The following is a 16468-nucleotide window of genomic DNA, read 5'->3' as shown; positions in this document are numbered from 1 at the left end:
TTTTTGATTTATTGTAGAGATGAGGTCTCGCTGCCCAGGCGGGTCTCGAACCCGCGGGCCCAGGCAATCCACTCACCTCAGCCTCCCAGAGGTGCGGGATTACAGGCTGAGCCACCGAGCCCGGCTCACCCCCCATTTTAAAAAGTGGAAAATGAAGCTTAGGGAAAAATTTACTACGTCAAACCATACTAGGTGGGCTCCAGGTCTGGACCACTTTCATAGACTCTGGAGAGTACAATCATTGATATTGAACTCACGCTGGGTAAAACAATTTTCTAAAGAGACTAAAGGTTTTAAGGGTAAGAACTATCAAAATTCAAATCAAATTAATTTAAAATTCACTTTCAATTCATAAATAATAAATGACAGAGAACTTTTGAACCATTTTTAAAAGGAGGGAAAGGGGTCAGGACAAGGATAATCAACTGCTTAAAAAAAACTGGTTGCTTATTTTAAAAAATTAATCATTTAAGGAATTCAAGTCTCTAAGCTTGGTTTGGTCCTGAAAATACAATAAGTAGTAGTTTGTTCTAGGTAAAAGCTTTATTTATATCCTAATTAAACTGCTCATACAGCTTCATTCAGCAACGTCCTAATGTTTAAGGGCAGAATGACATCCAGTACGAATAAAAATGTTCCCTTGAGTGTAAATATAAAACAAGATTGTTTTCACTCACTATGCATATATATATCTACACAGCTTGCCTTGCTCCAAATTGAAGAGGAAAATCACAAGATTGTATCCCTTGTGGCTTATTTGGTAAAGCAAACTGTTCATTGCTGGGTAATTTTATATATATGTATATAAAGGCTCTTGTGTTTCAGCTTACAATGAGTATTAAAAATGAGACAACATTAGTAGGGTGATAGTTTCAAGAGACTTCTGAAAACAGTGTTTTATTTCAGAAGAGTCTTTGTATACAATGGTGAAAATTGGTTTGGCTATGGCCAAGCAAATATAGATGAAAACTGTACACTCTGAGAACAGGGGGGGAAAAGCATATATTGTTTCTTTTCTTAAAGATTTGATACCCATAAAATCTTAATGAGGTAGAAATAATATTCTTGGTAATGATGAACACACAATAAAACTTTAAGAAACAACTGATTTTATAAAATAAAATCCATATAATAGTTTAAATTCAGAGAACACAATTGATGCCCGAGGTCTGCAATTCACAATTCCTAATTTCCTAATTCTTTTGCTACTTGAAACAGGTACATAGATATTTGTCTGTACAAATAAATCAGCACTAGACGTTTGCAAGCTGCCACCTTGGGTTTAGTCTACACTTGACAACAAACATTTGTACCAAAAAAAAAGAGTGAACTTTGGAATTACCTGTAAGAAAAAAGAAAACCTTATTTTCTTTTTTTCTAGAAAGACGAAGACAGTTAGAAGCTGCTAAGCAGACAAGCCTCCCTACATGGGAAAAGGACAAAAGTAAAGTGACACCAGCTATTGAGAAGAGAACCCAGAGTGACAGAAGCTACTCACACAGTCAGGGCCCTTCTGGGACCCGAGGAGGCTTCTGAGAGCGGTGCAGTTAGACAGCAGAATATTTTCAAAGAACATATTTCTCGTTCTCAAGTATTTTTTCCAAGTAATGTCTAGTTTGTAACAGAAAGCGTAGACTCCGTTGTCACAAAATGCTATTGAAGCCAGGTTGGTACTAACTGGTAAGCAGCACAACGGTGATCACTTAATAATCACTAAGCTGTGGGGATAATTCCTCAATCTGCACCCCTGTGGTTTTCCTGCTTCCTTGTGCTAGCAGGGACCAGGTGGCTATGAGTCTTTACTCTGGCCACATCTGGACTTCCCTGTATGAGATCATAAATAACCAATTAAAGACAAAACAGAGTGCCTAAAAAATGTATCAAGTTTTAAAATATACATGAAATACAAGTCACAAAACATGAAAACATGCAGTTTATTCATGATGACATCTATTATTATTTAGTTAAAGATGTCAGCCAGGAGTGGGGACTCATGCCTGTAATCCCAGCACTTTGGGAGTCAGAGGTGGGAGGACTGCTTGAGCCCAGGAGTTTAAGACCAGCCTGGGCAACACAGTGAGACGTCATCTCTACAAAAAAAAAATCAAAAAGTTACCTGGGTGTGGTGGCATGTGCCTGTAATCCCTGCTACTCGAGAGGCTGAGGCAGGAGGATCACCTGGGTCCACAAGGTCAAGGCTGTGGTAAGCCATGCTCAATTGTGCCACTGTACTCTACCCTGGGTGACAGAGTGAGACCGCAACTCAAAGAAAAATAAAAAAGATGTCTTTCTACAGACAGTAGGTGGCTTTTGTGAAAATCACAAACATCAACGTAAGTAAATACGATAAAAGTCCTGGAAAATAGAATTTTCTTTGGCTCCCCTCAGCCCCCTTCCTTCTTTTTCCTTCCAATCCGGCTCCTCTTCTTAGCTTGCCTTTCTTTCACTGGCTTCATCCCTTTATACTACCCAGACTTAAAACCTCAGAGGTAATACTAGACTCCTCAGGAAAGCCAGCCCCTCTCTTAGTCCTGCCATTCTACCCAGCAAATGTCTTGAGTTCACCTGCTCCATTCCGAAGCCATCCTCTCACCCGGACTACTCTTAAGAGCCTCCTCTTCTCTGTGCACAACCAACAGGAACAACTTCCTAAAGCCCTACCCTGGAAGAGGCCACATGGGTGAAGGATGCCTTCAAGAACTCAGTTTAAATGTCTTGTGGCTCAGTTCCTATCTACAAAATGGGAATAAGAAGAGTACTGACTTCAAAAGTGCCTATGTCGTTTAACTAGATGTAATAGATACAAAACACAAAGCAAGGCTCGGCGTGGTGGCTTATGCTTGTAATTTCAGCACTCTGGGAGGGCAAGGTGGGAGGATCACTTGAGGACAGGAGTACAGACCAGCCTAAGAAACATAAGAGACCTTGACTCTACAAATAAAAATAAAACAACACAAAGCACCATGCCTGGCACATAGTAAGTCCTCAAAATATCTGAGCTATTTTTGTCATTCTGCAGTTTAAAATCTTTAGTGGCTGCTGACCATCTATAGAATAAAAGTCAATTTTCTAACAAGTATACGTGTTGTGCTGTAAGGATCTCCAGTGTCAGGTCAAGGCAAAAAAAAACGCACTTAAATCTGCTCTCCTCATTAGTTGTGTGATCCTAGAAATCACTTAACTTACTGAGGCTCGGTTTCACAACCACTAAATGGGGATAACATCCAACTGGGAGAGTTAAAAAGTGTACTGGGTTTAATAGTATTCCCCCCCAAATTTATATTCACCTGGAACCTCTGACTGTAACATTTGAATATAGGGTCTCTACATATGTAATTAGTTGAGGTGAGGTCATTCTGGATTAGGGTGGGCCCTAAAGCCATCATGACTGGTGTCCTTAATAAAAGAAGAGAAGACAGAGAGACACACATAGGAAGAATATAATGAAAGAATGGAGTGTTTGATTTTTTTTTTTAATCAAATGAGGTTGGAGTGATACAGGCCAAGGGACACCAAGGACACCCTAGAAGTTCAAAAAGACATGGAAGGGGTCTCCTCTGGAGTCTGTGAAGGCAGCATGGCCCTGCCAACACCTTCATTTCAGGTTTGCAATCTCTAGAATTATAAGATAATACATTTCTATTGTTGTAAGTCACCCAGTTTGTGGTAATTGGTTACAGAGACCCTAGGAAATGAAAACAGTAGCTAATAATTAATGCTTAAAAATATTAGGCCCTAATATAAGATAGTGATTCCATGTTACACACAAAGCAACTGAGGCTGAGAGAAGGTAAGTCCATGGGCCATGGATATGCAGTGAAGCTGGCAGGCATTCAAACTCATCTTGTAGTTCCGGTAGCTCTGCCAGGCCCGCCTGTGCTTGGTGCCCACGAGCAGCCCAGGCTTACAACCACTCTACTGTAATACCCACTCCTGCATGGAATTAAGACATAATGTACATTCATGCTTGGAATACTGCCAGTTACATAGTAAGCACTCAATAAACAGCAGCAATGACTACCAACACCTCCCACTCCCCTAATCTGCTTGCCCTCCAAGTCAAGGGTCAGCAAATATTTTTTAAAGGCTAGATAGTAAACATTTTAAGCTTTGCAGGTCAAGAGGCAAATTCAAGGTTTTTACTATGTAAGCACTTATATAACCATTAAAAATGGAATCATTAAAAATAAAAGAAGCTGGGCTCGGTGGTTCAGCCTGTAATCCTGCGCCTTTGGGAAACTGAGGTGAGTGGATTGCCTGAGCCCGCCGGTTCGAGACCCGCCTGGGCAACTTGGTGACACCTCATCTCTACAATAAATCAAAAAAATTAGCCAGGCGTGGTAGCGCGTCTGTAGTTCCAGCTACTTGGAAGGCTGAGGCGGAAGGATCGCTGGCGCCTAGCAGGTCGAGGCTACAGTGGCCGGGAGCAGCCACTGCACTCCAGTCTGGGCGACAGATTGAGACTCCAACTCAAAAAAAAGAAAAGAAAAGAAAAGAAAACACTCTTAGCTCAAGTGCTATAAACAAGCAGGCACCTGGGTGAATCTAGCCCACAGGCTGTGGTCCACAGGCCCTGCTCTGAGCCATCTCAAAGTATCTCCATCAGTGGCCCCACAGTCCCTAGTTCGCTGGTCATTTCATGTTCTTCCCTATCTCTTACACACCTGCAGGCAGACAGCCCTTTCGGTCTCCTCCTCCTCATCTTGGAGGACACTGCCCCCATTTTGGATTTTACGCTGTTTCGCTTCACCCGGATTCAGGCTTTACACCTTTACACCTCGCCCCAGAACCTGTCCAACTAAGTGCAGGTCTGACCGTGTCTACACTCTGTTTGCTGTTCCATGATGTTTCCTCCATCATCTTCAAACAACAGCTGCAAACTTAGCAGCACAGCAAAAGCACGGGAGGAGCTGTTCGAAGAACACCAGTGTCAGGCAGCACAGACATTCTGATTCAGCAGATCTAGGTTGGGGCCCAATTTTCTGCTGTAACCACTCCACGGCTGGTTCTGAGAGGCTGCCAAAACCGAGTCCCATAGGGCTCCCTCAGCCCAGATGCCCTACCCCTGCTCTGCCTGCTTGGCAACCTTCCAACTGTTCTCAAAACTCTTCTTAGCTGAGACTGGCAGAAGCCACCCCAGAACCCTCCTACCCACTCCTGATTATTGACTCCTCTGTCCTATTTCACATCGCAGCACATGTCTACAACTGTGTGTCACACCGTACAGTGGCAGCTCCTCACTTCAGTCCCCGTCATTGACCTGGGCAGTGGGTACCCAGCTTATCAACTACTGTACGCTTAACAAGCCTATCCTAAAGCATTTACAAGATCAAGACTGTACTTTCCATCTATATGCCTCCAAAAGTCACACTTTGACCATCTTTCAAAGGGAAAAATCAAATGCTACCCATCTAAGTCTCTAACAAACATTGACAATTACTCTCTGTCCCCTGGACTCCCACTGCACTCTCTTATTCTCAGCACTAAGTTAAATCTACCTTTTATTTTAAGCTTATTGTATGCACACTTATGGAACTAAGTCTTCCCTGGGGGCAGGTACCTACTGTCAACACCTGAGCTCAAAGCTCCGTGTATCCAGTCTATCAACAAGGTGAATGTAACTCTCTCTGGATCTTGTACTCTGAATTAGGCAAAAGGGATCGCAGTAAAAGTATTACAATTCAAGCTTACCAAAGAGTAAAGAAGAATGTGTGTGTGCGCATTAGTTTAAACACCAAGAATCAAAATAAAAAATCATGAGACGTGATTCTCTGACACATAAAATAAGGCATTTTCAAACATCCTCTCTTTTCCCCAGTGAATTTTGGAAAGCCACTTCATAAACACATAGTCTTCTAAATCACTCATGTTAACTATGACTTCATCTGTAAAATATATCCAGATCCTATCTCTATTTCCTGTACACTTTTAAACTGTTATCCATCATCATATAAATGGTAAACAAAAACATTTTATAAATCACAGAAGACATTTACTTCCAAGTCAACCATGAAGTAGCTACTGAGAGCCTAGTTCATTAATTCAACAAGCATTCATTAAGTACTTACTGTGCATGTATAAAATAGTGCAGCTATATAACGCAAGAACATAAAAACCTACACACTAACCAATGACTGAACACTATTCATACACACACACACACACACACACACACACACACACACACACACACACACACACAAACAGGCTCCAAGGGGGATACTACAAGGAAGGAGATTAGATATGACGTTTGCCTGTTTGAACCTGTGTAGGGCTGGGGGAAACGTGGAATGGAATGAAGGAGCCCAATCTAGCTAAAAGAATAAAAACTAAAGTCTTGATTGCCCATCCCAACCTTGCTCTAACAATTCTTACTGCTGGAAATAAGAACTAAAAAACCATAGACATATGCCTCCTCTTTCTCTCATATGCCAGATCCCATTCCTCAGGAAGCTTGTAGATTCCACCTCTAAAACTATTCAGAGTGGGACCCCTCCTCACCGCCCTGGTCCGGGTCACCAGCACCTCTCACCTGGATTCCTGGAGCAGTTTCCAACTGGCTCCCTGCTTCCACTTCAGCCTGTCCCCCCCAACCCACCCCCATTCTATCCTCAACACAATTACTAGAGTTAGCCTGTTAAAATGTCCAATTGGATGTCATCCCTTGGCTCAAAACCCTGCAACTGCTTCCATTTGACTTGAGCTCTTATTCCAAGTCCTGACAGTGACGTGCAAAGGGTTACAAATCTGACCTTCTGTGACCTCATGTCCTACTAGGATCCTCTTAGCTTCAACCAGCTGACCTCCTTGCTATTCCTCAACCTGCCCAGCACAGCCTACCCCAGGTCCTTTGCTTTAGTTGTACTCCCTGCTTGAAGAACTTTCCCCCAGATACCTGCTGGATAACTCACCTTTTTAGGTCTCTGGTTAAATCTCACCTTCCCAATGAGATCTACTCTGACCACCCTTTCTAATACTTCATCCTGCCTCCTTTGCCCTTTCTCCCCGCTCTACATTTTTCTCCTAGCACTTACCATATTCCAACATACGTTAACATTTACTTCTGGTGTTTGATTTTCATTGTGCGTCTCCACCCTGCTAGAATGCAAGCTTCACAAGGGTGGAGATCTTTGTTTTGGCCACTGTGCAAACCTAGCAGCTTTTTTTTTTTTTTTCCTTTTTCTTTTTGTAGAGATGAGGTCCCACTATGTTGCCCAAGCTGGTCTCAAACTCCTTGGCTCAAGCAATCCTCCTGCCTTGGCCTCCCAAAGTGCTGGGATTACAGGAGTAAGCCATAGCGCCCAGCCAACCCTAGCATCTTTAATAGTGCCTGGATAATGATGGGCACTTAAATATTTGCTGACTAAAACCAGGTTTAATTTTTAGAGGGTTCCATGAATAAACCTAATGATTTTAGCTCCCCTTCTTAATCACTCTCTCCTCTCCCTACCTGCTAACTAATAATTTCTTTAGCAGAAGAGGAAAGTCAAATCACAGAGAGGTAAGTTCTAAGAAAAGGAATAGAAATGATGTCAACTAAAATTCATTCACACCAAAGTTTAATCAAGCTATAAATAAAAGATCAACATCAGATTGTTTCTACTTCTGGAGAGGAGAGTTTTTAAAACTCAAAATAAGTTCATTTTGCAGGAGGAAAAAAACACCACAATTTATCTCTTTGGTGACCCTATAAATACATCCCTCATTTGAGTCAGAGAGAAGTGACTCCAGCTATCCACCACACTGCAGTTTCAAAATATCTGGGAGTCCTCACCAGCAGGCAGGAGGCCAGGTATTAATCACTTCCGTATCTGCAGCACCTAGTGGGGCAAGCCCGGGATGCATGTTTGCTATCTGAACTAAATGTCCATAAATGTCCATAAATGTTATTTCACATCAATTGATAAAGGATTTCCATGTTTTCAGGTTAGTTACATAAGCAGAATGAACACCACTGAAACCAGCCTGAAACAATATTTAAACGTTTCGAGTGTTTTATTTTCAATGCAGACATTATGCTATTTAAAAACAAAAACCAACAAAATAGTACCTGGGAAATCATGAACTTCATTATTTACAGACAAGGAAACTGAAGCTGAGAGATGATACAGTGATTTGCAGCTGAACACAAGTAATTTGGCGGTGGTAGGAGCTGGTAGAGAGAATTTGCACATAAGCTTTAATGTGAACAACAAACTGGTGACTCCAAATAACACCTACATTTATTCCTCTGTTAAGATCTGGCGTGCAATACAGGACTGCCTGATTAAAATATACATTTAAGTGCTACTGAAGACACCTTAGGCTTTTGTACTTGTGTCTGCAATTCAATTGGTAATATGCTGTAAGGACTGATGAAAAGATTACTGGGATTGTCTCTTAAAGGGGAGTGCCTCCCACTTTAAAAGCACCTTTCTACTTTTCAAAATTAAACATTTAGTGAGTATCTTCTATGAGCCATAACATTTAATTCTCATTGCTAAATCTGTGAGGAAGTGTTCCCACTTGGTCAGAGAGAGCTGAGGGTTACAGAGATTAAAATAGCCTGTTTAAGGTTCCCCTACACCGGCACACTGCTCTCCAGAGCCCATGCTGGGCCCACCACAATGAGGCTCTGCACACAACCTCTTGGCTTGGCACGCCGCCCCTTGTCTGGCAGGTTAGCTCAGCTCCCTCAGCCCACCCAGCCCGGCCCCATCTCCTTGGCAGAGCCTGGGGAGCTCTCTCCAGGGACAATCCAGCCCCTCCTCCAGGCTCTCAACAATTTGTCATGGCTGGCTGACCTGTCTCTGTCACTAGTCAAAGAACCCACGAGAATCAGAGCCCTACTCATCCCTCCTGCAGATACTGGCAGAGTAGCCAGATTCTAGTCTGTGTTGCATAAATGTGGGATGACAGATGATACCGGTCTGCCTTCTGGATATAATCTCATCAAACAGAGTTAAGCACTACTGTGTCATTTTATTTGTGATAATCATTTAATTAATGGCATCACAGAGCTTCACAAATAGATGGCAAATTTAATCTCACTTGCCACTGAAACTTTGATTTAAAAATACTTAGACATGCTGGGTGTGGTGACTCACACTTGTAATCCCAGCACTTTGGGAGGCTGAAGCCAGAGGGTTGCTGAAACCCAGGAGTTTGAGACCAGCCTGGGCAACACAGCCAGACCTTATCTCTACACAAACATACACACACAAAAGCCAGGCATGGTGATGAGCACCTGTAGCCCCAGTTACCCAGGAGGTTGATGGGGAAAGACTGCTTTAAGCCCAAGAGTTTGAGGCTTCAGTGAGCCATGATAGGGCCACTGCACTCCAGCCTGGGTGAGACTGAGATCCGATTCAAGCAACAACAACAACTACTTAGAAACTATACACAACAGATTTTTATTCAACCTGAAGAAAAAGAACATGGCTTAAGAAAAGTGTCACGTTTGCAAGTGAATCCCAGAACTTCTCAGTTGTTTGGCTCAGAGAGTCATTATTCTTGGAAGTCCTAAAATGATCAGACGGGATGACATTCCTGACTCAAGAGGAAAGCCCAGTTGAGGCCATGGGCTCCAAGAGTTACTGGGAGAACTTGGGTGGGAGTGCAGTTCCTCTGCCTCCTTCCAGTCCTGCAGTGATCAGTGCCAGTTTTAAGGAGGGCTTCATGGCTCGAAAAGGAAGGCCTGAGAAGCCACTGACAGGGTGATGTGGGCGGTGTCCCCACCTAGCTACATGTTCAATACTGTCCTTGGCCAGTCACACTGACATTTTAACCAAACAACTGAGTCATCTTTTTCAAAAGCCCCAAAGGTTACCTTATTTTCACTAAGAAAATACAAATTGGGGCAAAGGGTGAGGCTAGAAGTGAAGTTTCTTTAGAAAGCAGCCGGGGTGAATGCGGCAGAGAGGAGAAATAGGGTCAATTAAGACCGGCAAAAACACAAAGGATGAAAGGTCTCAATTTCTAGCCCAGAGGTTTCAACATAAGGATGAAGTTGCAAACAGCCCAACTTCTCTGAGCTTTCCTCTGTATTATGGGCACCACCCTCTCCGTGCTATTTTTAGCCACAGGAGAATGGCTAGCAGACAGAAGGTCTCCTGTAGCCTAGTCTCACCTTGTGTGCCCTGCCAGGACTCCAGCTATCTTTAATTAATGTCTGAGGGACATCAGGCCAACCCTACTAGTGGTGAAAAGAAGCACATTGGTGAAATTCTACCCAGCACGACTGATAGGCCCACTACTGGTGTACCATTCCTGAGGTCCTGGGGCTAGTTTTTATTGAAAAGAAGGCTCCATCTGGAACATTTAGAAAGTAGGTTTTGCATATTTAAGAGTGCAGAAAACAGGACCACTTGTTTATTTATCTAGTCCTGCCTCCTTGCTTCACATAGTTCAAAATAGATCGTACCAACAAATCCATTTAACATGATTTTATAATTCCTTTTCTCTGGAATAAAGAAATGTCACTTGAAGTAACTCCCTTCAGCTATCTAGTGCAAATTCATAAACAAAGTTGAAACCAACATTTCTCATAGTATAACTTTTATAGTCCTTTTCACAACAGCCCCCAAGAGGTAAACCATGACTTGCTCCCATCTAGACTTAGCTTTTTCAAATACTAGAGATGAAACATATCTTGGGAAACAAAACTGAACATGTTAAGAAACTGATAAGAAAATATATTCTATGGACTACCCCAAACTCGTCAACACAGCATTACAAAGACATACTACAGGAGGGGCTGAGAAAGAGGGAAGATAAAATGCTGTCATTTCAAGAAAAGAAAGGAGCCAGGATCGGTGGCTCAACCTGTAATCCCACGCCTTTGGGAGGCTGAGGTGAGTGGATTGCCTGAGCCCGCGGGTTGGAGACCCGCCTGGCCGGCTTGACCTCATCTCCACAATAAATCAAAAAATCAGCCAGGCGTGGTAGCGCATGCCTGTAATTCTGGCTACTCAGAAGGCTGAGGCGGAAGGATCGCCGGAGCCCAGCAGGTCGAGGCTGTGGTGGCCGGGAGCGGCCACTTCCGGCCACTGTACTCCAGACTGGGCGACAGAGTGAGACTCCAACTCAAAAAAAAAAAAAAAATAGAAAGGAAACTCAGGACAACAGGGGTTACGCATCGGTGAGAAGTATGAGTACACTGCCTAGTGAAGGACCAATGAGTTGCCTACAAACAAAGAATTTAGGAGACTCCTGTTAGGTAAAGCAAAATACAAATAAAATTCAAATAGATTCTGAATTCCCACCTAATGTACTACAGACTACAGCAAACTACCTTCCTCCTTCACTCAACTCCATTAACCTCCTAAATAGGTCTGTTTATCTAAGATTCCATTAGTTGATGAAAAAATAAAAGTTCTAGAATTATATTTTAGCTAAAGGAACCATACAGCTATCTTCATGTTTGCTAACAATACTTACACTAACACTAAAACAATTTAAAATTAGTATAAGCAATGGGTTAATACTGAGTAAAATCAGAATAATGCCAGCCCACCACATTTAATGCAAGAGTATTTGAGTTTTCCACCCTCATTCTGTAGCTGGGTCATCACCAATATGGCCTCAGACATCTATCTGGAAACCAGTGTGTTCTCTGAACAGGACATGACAGGCTCGTGCTGCTCAAGTGTCACTCATGAGCTGAGTGCCTGGGAAGTTCCTTAAAGTGGGATCTACCAGGACATGCTTCCCTTCCAAGTCTTTATTAATAAAGCCTATAGGGAGGAGGAGATGCCATGAAATGACCAAGTAAAAAGAAAGCTATCAGGAAAGTACATGAAAAGATATCTAAGTTGAGGCTGGGCGTGGTGGCTCACACCTGTAATCCCAGTACTTGAGGAAGCTGAGGTGAGAGGACTGCTTAAGCCCAGGAGTTGCAGCCCAGCCTGGGTAACATACCAAGATCTCAGTCTTTACAAAAAATTAACCAGACATAGTGGCGTGCCTGTAGTCCCAGCTACTCGGGCTGGGGTGGAAGGACCACCTGGGCCCAGGATGTTGAGGCTGCAGTGAGCTATGATTGTGCCACTGTACTTCAGCCTGGGCAATAGGGTGAGATCTCAACTCAAAAAATAAATAAAATTTTAAAAGGCTCTTTCTCTGCTCTTCACCATTTGAAGATAAAAGAGGATGGCCCTCTGTGAACGAGGAGGGCCTTCACCACAACCAATTATGCTGGAATCCTGATCTACCCTCCAAAACCGAGAGGAAAAATAAATGTTTGCTGTTTAAGCCAAAAAATAAAAAGAAAGATAACTAATTTGTTAGAGAAACTTTTGACAGTGTTGACAGTTAAAATTACAGCCAATTGTCTAACACAGTGCTAACCAATAGGACTTTCAGCAATGATGGAAAAGTTCCAAATCTCTGCTGCCCAATACGGTAGCCACTGGTTATGAAGCACTTGAAATATGGCTAAGGTGCCTGAGGAACTTGGTGACTTAATTTTTAATTATATTTAATTTTAAAATGAAATAGCCGCACGTGGCTATTTCACTTATATACACATACAGCATCAATTAGCACAGATCTAGAACCTATAAAGAGCTGGCTGACCACAGCAGTTTTCCAGAGAAAAAAACTCAGAAGCCTAAAGTTGCTTTCCTTTTCACTAGGAATTAAGAAGAAAAAAAAGTCTCATTATCTCTCCTTACTGCTTTAGTAATGAAAATATACTTTCTAATCATGTTCTAGCTCATCTCAATGTGGTCTTCCTAATTTATGATTAGAACACATAAAATACCCAAGTCGTAAAACTTTTTCTCTTAAACGATGAGAACTCAATAGGTGAAATAATTACTTTGAATCTTTACATTTCTCCCCTAAAGTTGAAATACAAGCTTTGGACCAAATACTTAAAACAAAAGATTGGTTAAACTGCTTCAAGCTTTTTATGTATTTTTTGTTGTTCTTGTCTCAAAAGTCAATGGCTTTGAGACCTTAACGGGGAAAAAATTCCCCAAGTGCACAGACTAAAAGAGATCCATTCCTGCAGTAACACAGTTAACGGGGATGGGGAGTGTGAGTTGCTCTTTCCCCCCAGGAGTCCTGAATATGCTCAAAAAGCTTTACCCTGGCTTATGACATTAGTCTTAATAGTACTCCTAAAAATCACTGACACTAGGATCCTTGATAAATACTGTTGTAAGCAAATGCGTTTGTTTAGCCTCATGTATTGCATACTGTGGCTTTAAGTGGAAGAACACTCTAAAGACATGTCATCTAGGCACATAAGCTCACTGTACGTAACATGCCAGCGTTACAGCAGAAACAAACCATATTGAATATCAACTGATGTTCTTTCCAAAGTTCCTAGAGATTATGTTTAGTGCCCCTGAATCTGTTTAAACCACATAAAATGATACTGGTTTTAATGAAGGTGGTTTTTCAAATCCCAAACAATAGGAGACAAATCCAGTTCCAGGATTAAAAAAAAAAAAATAAAACGAGATGCTTTAACAGACTAAGTAGACTACTGTTGTAAGTTCAAAACAGGACAAACACATACCATCTCTTATACGTAATTTCAGCAGCGAGGCACTTGATAAAGGCTGAGTGCATGGCAAGAATGACAGTGAGTAAACTGATGCCAACCTGCAGAGACACCTGCAGCACAGGTGTATGTGGCTCCACCCTCTTGCAACTAGCAACAATTTGCATAAACTCATAGAAATGTGTAAAAAGACAACCAGCAAGGGTTTAGAATGATATAACACAATGGAATTTAAATGCTAAGGTCCTGCATGAAAGGCTCAAAAAGCCACTTCCACCAACATCAGTCAAAAAAGTCAAAGATTCATAATAATTTATGCAAAAAAGGTATAGGGAATGTAAATACAGGTTCAGTATAGACCAACAGCAATATGACTGCTCAAAAACTAACTCAATATTAGACTGCATTCACAAACTGTAAATTGCCAAGAAAGCTACTATTCTCTACTAAAATTGGAACTGATACACTGGGTATCCTTTTTAGCAGCAGCAACAACAGATTCATCGCAAAGTTTGACCACTCCCCCGTGGTAAGAGTCAGAAGATCAGTCACACATTTGGAAGTGGAAGGAGAGAAGCAGGGAGGAAGCAAGACTGCTGCCTCCAAGTGTCTGAAGGTCTGACATGTCAATGAGAAATAGATTTATTTTGTGTAGTTCCAGGGAACAGAAAGACAATCAAGAGAGGCAAGCTTTAGTTCAAGACAAGGAAAAGACATATAAAGATCAGGGTTGTTGCTAAATGGACAGGTCCACTGGAAAGGCAGCACCTCATCACTGCAGGCCAGACCTGAAGATCCCCATAGGTTCCCTCCCTCCCTTCCTCCACAGGAAGTTGGATTAGATGACTCTCTCTACCCACCCTCCCCCACACTGGACTTTACAGGCAAGACAGCCAGGCTCCCTAACTCCAACACCTCCCCAGTCTCTCAATCAAGGCACTACATCAAAGTGCACATTAGTAACGTTAAGCCAGGTACTACTGCTGTAATTTACTTTATAAAAAAGAATTTGCAAATTCCAGCACTTCAGCAAATCTTGGAGATACTAACAATAACTACTAACACTAATAACTACTAATAACTAATAAAAAGAAAATCTGACAGTTGGACTGCTAACTTGCTGGGATACCAGAAACACTACTCTGATACAATACTCAGATTACATACATTCTGTGTATAGTTTCCCTACACAGCTTTCCTAATTAATGTTCTTAATTTCAGTAGGTTAACAGATTTCAAACTCACTGACACCAGAGTGAATCTTTTACCTCATTTTACAAAGGTTGCAAGCAAGAATCCTATGCAGGAAGTTCTTAAGCTGCCCCAGCTCAGAGGATTTGTCTTAATTCCGCTACATAGCAGGGATTGAGAGGTGTGGAGGATGAAAGCAGACTTACCTTTATTTGCAGACATCGATTTCCTCGCTTTCTGAAACCCACCAAGTGACACAGCAGCGTTCAAATGGATGCCTAACGTGGTTTGGGTCCCCTCCTAATTTAACTCTCATCACAGTATTCCCGACCTGAACCGCTCATTTCCCAACTATTCAAGCTCTGCAAGAATAGCACTGTCATAAAAAGTACTCTCTGAACCGTCACTGAAGAGTACGTATTCCCTACTGGAAGATACGAGGGAGGTCCACCAACCTCCCCTACGCCCCAGGGAAATAGCCTGGCGGTCCACATCCCTGCCCTCTTCCCGACCTGTAGAACATAAGCCTGAAACCCCAAAGTCATCCCTTGCGGCTTGAACAACACATTCCGTATCATCTGCTCTAAAGGCCAAGCGTTACCTTTCTGAACGTGGATGATGTCCGGGAAGTTGGCCAGGTGCCCCTGATACAGCGCTAACAGGTCCATGACCGGGTCCAGGTCCTGCCTGGGCTGCTCGGCGAAGAGCTCGCCGATGGCATCGTAGGCATCTCCGGTGAAGGCGATGGCCTGGTTGAGGCCCACTGAAAAGGCCTGCTGGTCCAGCTCAAAGGCCTGGCTGAGGCCGCGGAAGGACTGGCCCACCTTCTGGTACTCCTTCTTGAAGCCCGTCACCTGCTTGCGCGCGAACTCGTTGGCCGTGTGGTTGAGCTGCAGCGCGCTGTCGTCCATTTTCTTGGTGAAGCACTTGAAGCCGTCGATCTTGCTCTCCACTTCCTGCAGGTCGAGGGCGGCAGCGGGGGGCGTGCTCAGCGTCAGGAAGAAGTTGGCGCCCACCATCTCGTCCTTCTCCGCCTTCCTCTTGCCCTGCTTCCACGCCTTCTCGTCGGTGCTGCTGGGGCACGTCAGGAAGTGCTGGAAGACGTCACACTGCGCCAGCACCGGGTGGCTGGCCATGTGGTTCATCCACCAGATCAGGCCCTTCCTGCGCTTGGAGATGAAGTCTTCCTCGAAGCGGCCGGTGGCCTGCTTCTCGGGCAGGTGGGGCACCGAGATGACCGGGAACTTCTCGGCCAGGCGCGCGTACAGCCAGTCGAAGTGCTTGTAGCGCCGGTGCACGGGAACCTGCGTGTGCGTGGGCACCAGTTTGTAGGAGATGTAGCTCTTCATGCCCTTGAACTTGGTCTGCTTGGTGGGGTCGTCGATGGTGCACTGGAAGGGGTAGGGGTTCTCCTGCCACTCGGGGCCGTAGGGGCCCAGCACCACGCACAGCTTGTCCCCGTCCTTGACGAAGCCCGACGCCTCGCCCAGCACGAAGGCCTCCCCACCCGACTTCACGAAGGTGGAGAAGCGGTTGAGGTTGCGGCTCACGGTGGCCGAGCTCTTGGCGCCCGACGGCGGGGGCTGCGGGGGCGCCGCGCCGCCGCGGGAGCCCAGCGCCAGGTCGGAGCGCGTGGACAGGCGGTAGCGGCCCGCAGCGCCGCCGCCGGCCGAGGACGAGCCGTCGAGGTCCGGATAGGCGCCGCTGCCCAGCGCGCCCGGCTCGTCGGCCACCGTGGAGCTGTCGTCCCACTCGTCGTCCCAGTCGTCGTCGCTGCCCTGGCTG

The 16468-nt window shown here is 44.0% G+C and overlaps 1 protein-coding gene across 1 annotated transcript in view; it reads right to left on the bottom strand.

The window, feature by feature from the left end:
- The window catches only part of SNX18 (sorting nexin 18), a 52340-nt gene that overhangs the window by 12417 nt on the left and 23455 nt on the right, over positions 1-16468 (bottom strand). Inside the window, exon 5 of the mRNA XM_021712036.1 lies at positions 15285-16465. Coding sequence (XP_021567711.1) covers positions 15285-16465 — 1181 coding nt within the window. The remainder of the gene's footprint in view (positions 1-15284; positions 16466-16468) is intronic.

This window comes from Carlito syrichta, unplaced genomic scaffold (assembly GCF_000164805.1).
Source record: "Carlito syrichta isolate Samal-C Ts95f unplaced genomic scaffold, Tarsius_syrichta-2.0.1 Scaffold303023, whole genome shotgun sequence".
Taxonomy (NCBI): Eukaryota; Metazoa; Chordata; class Mammalia; order Primates; family Tarsiidae; genus Carlito; species Carlito syrichta.
The sequence above is the reverse complement of the archived record's forward strand: the minus strand, read 5'-3'. Positions and strand labels throughout refer to the sequence as shown.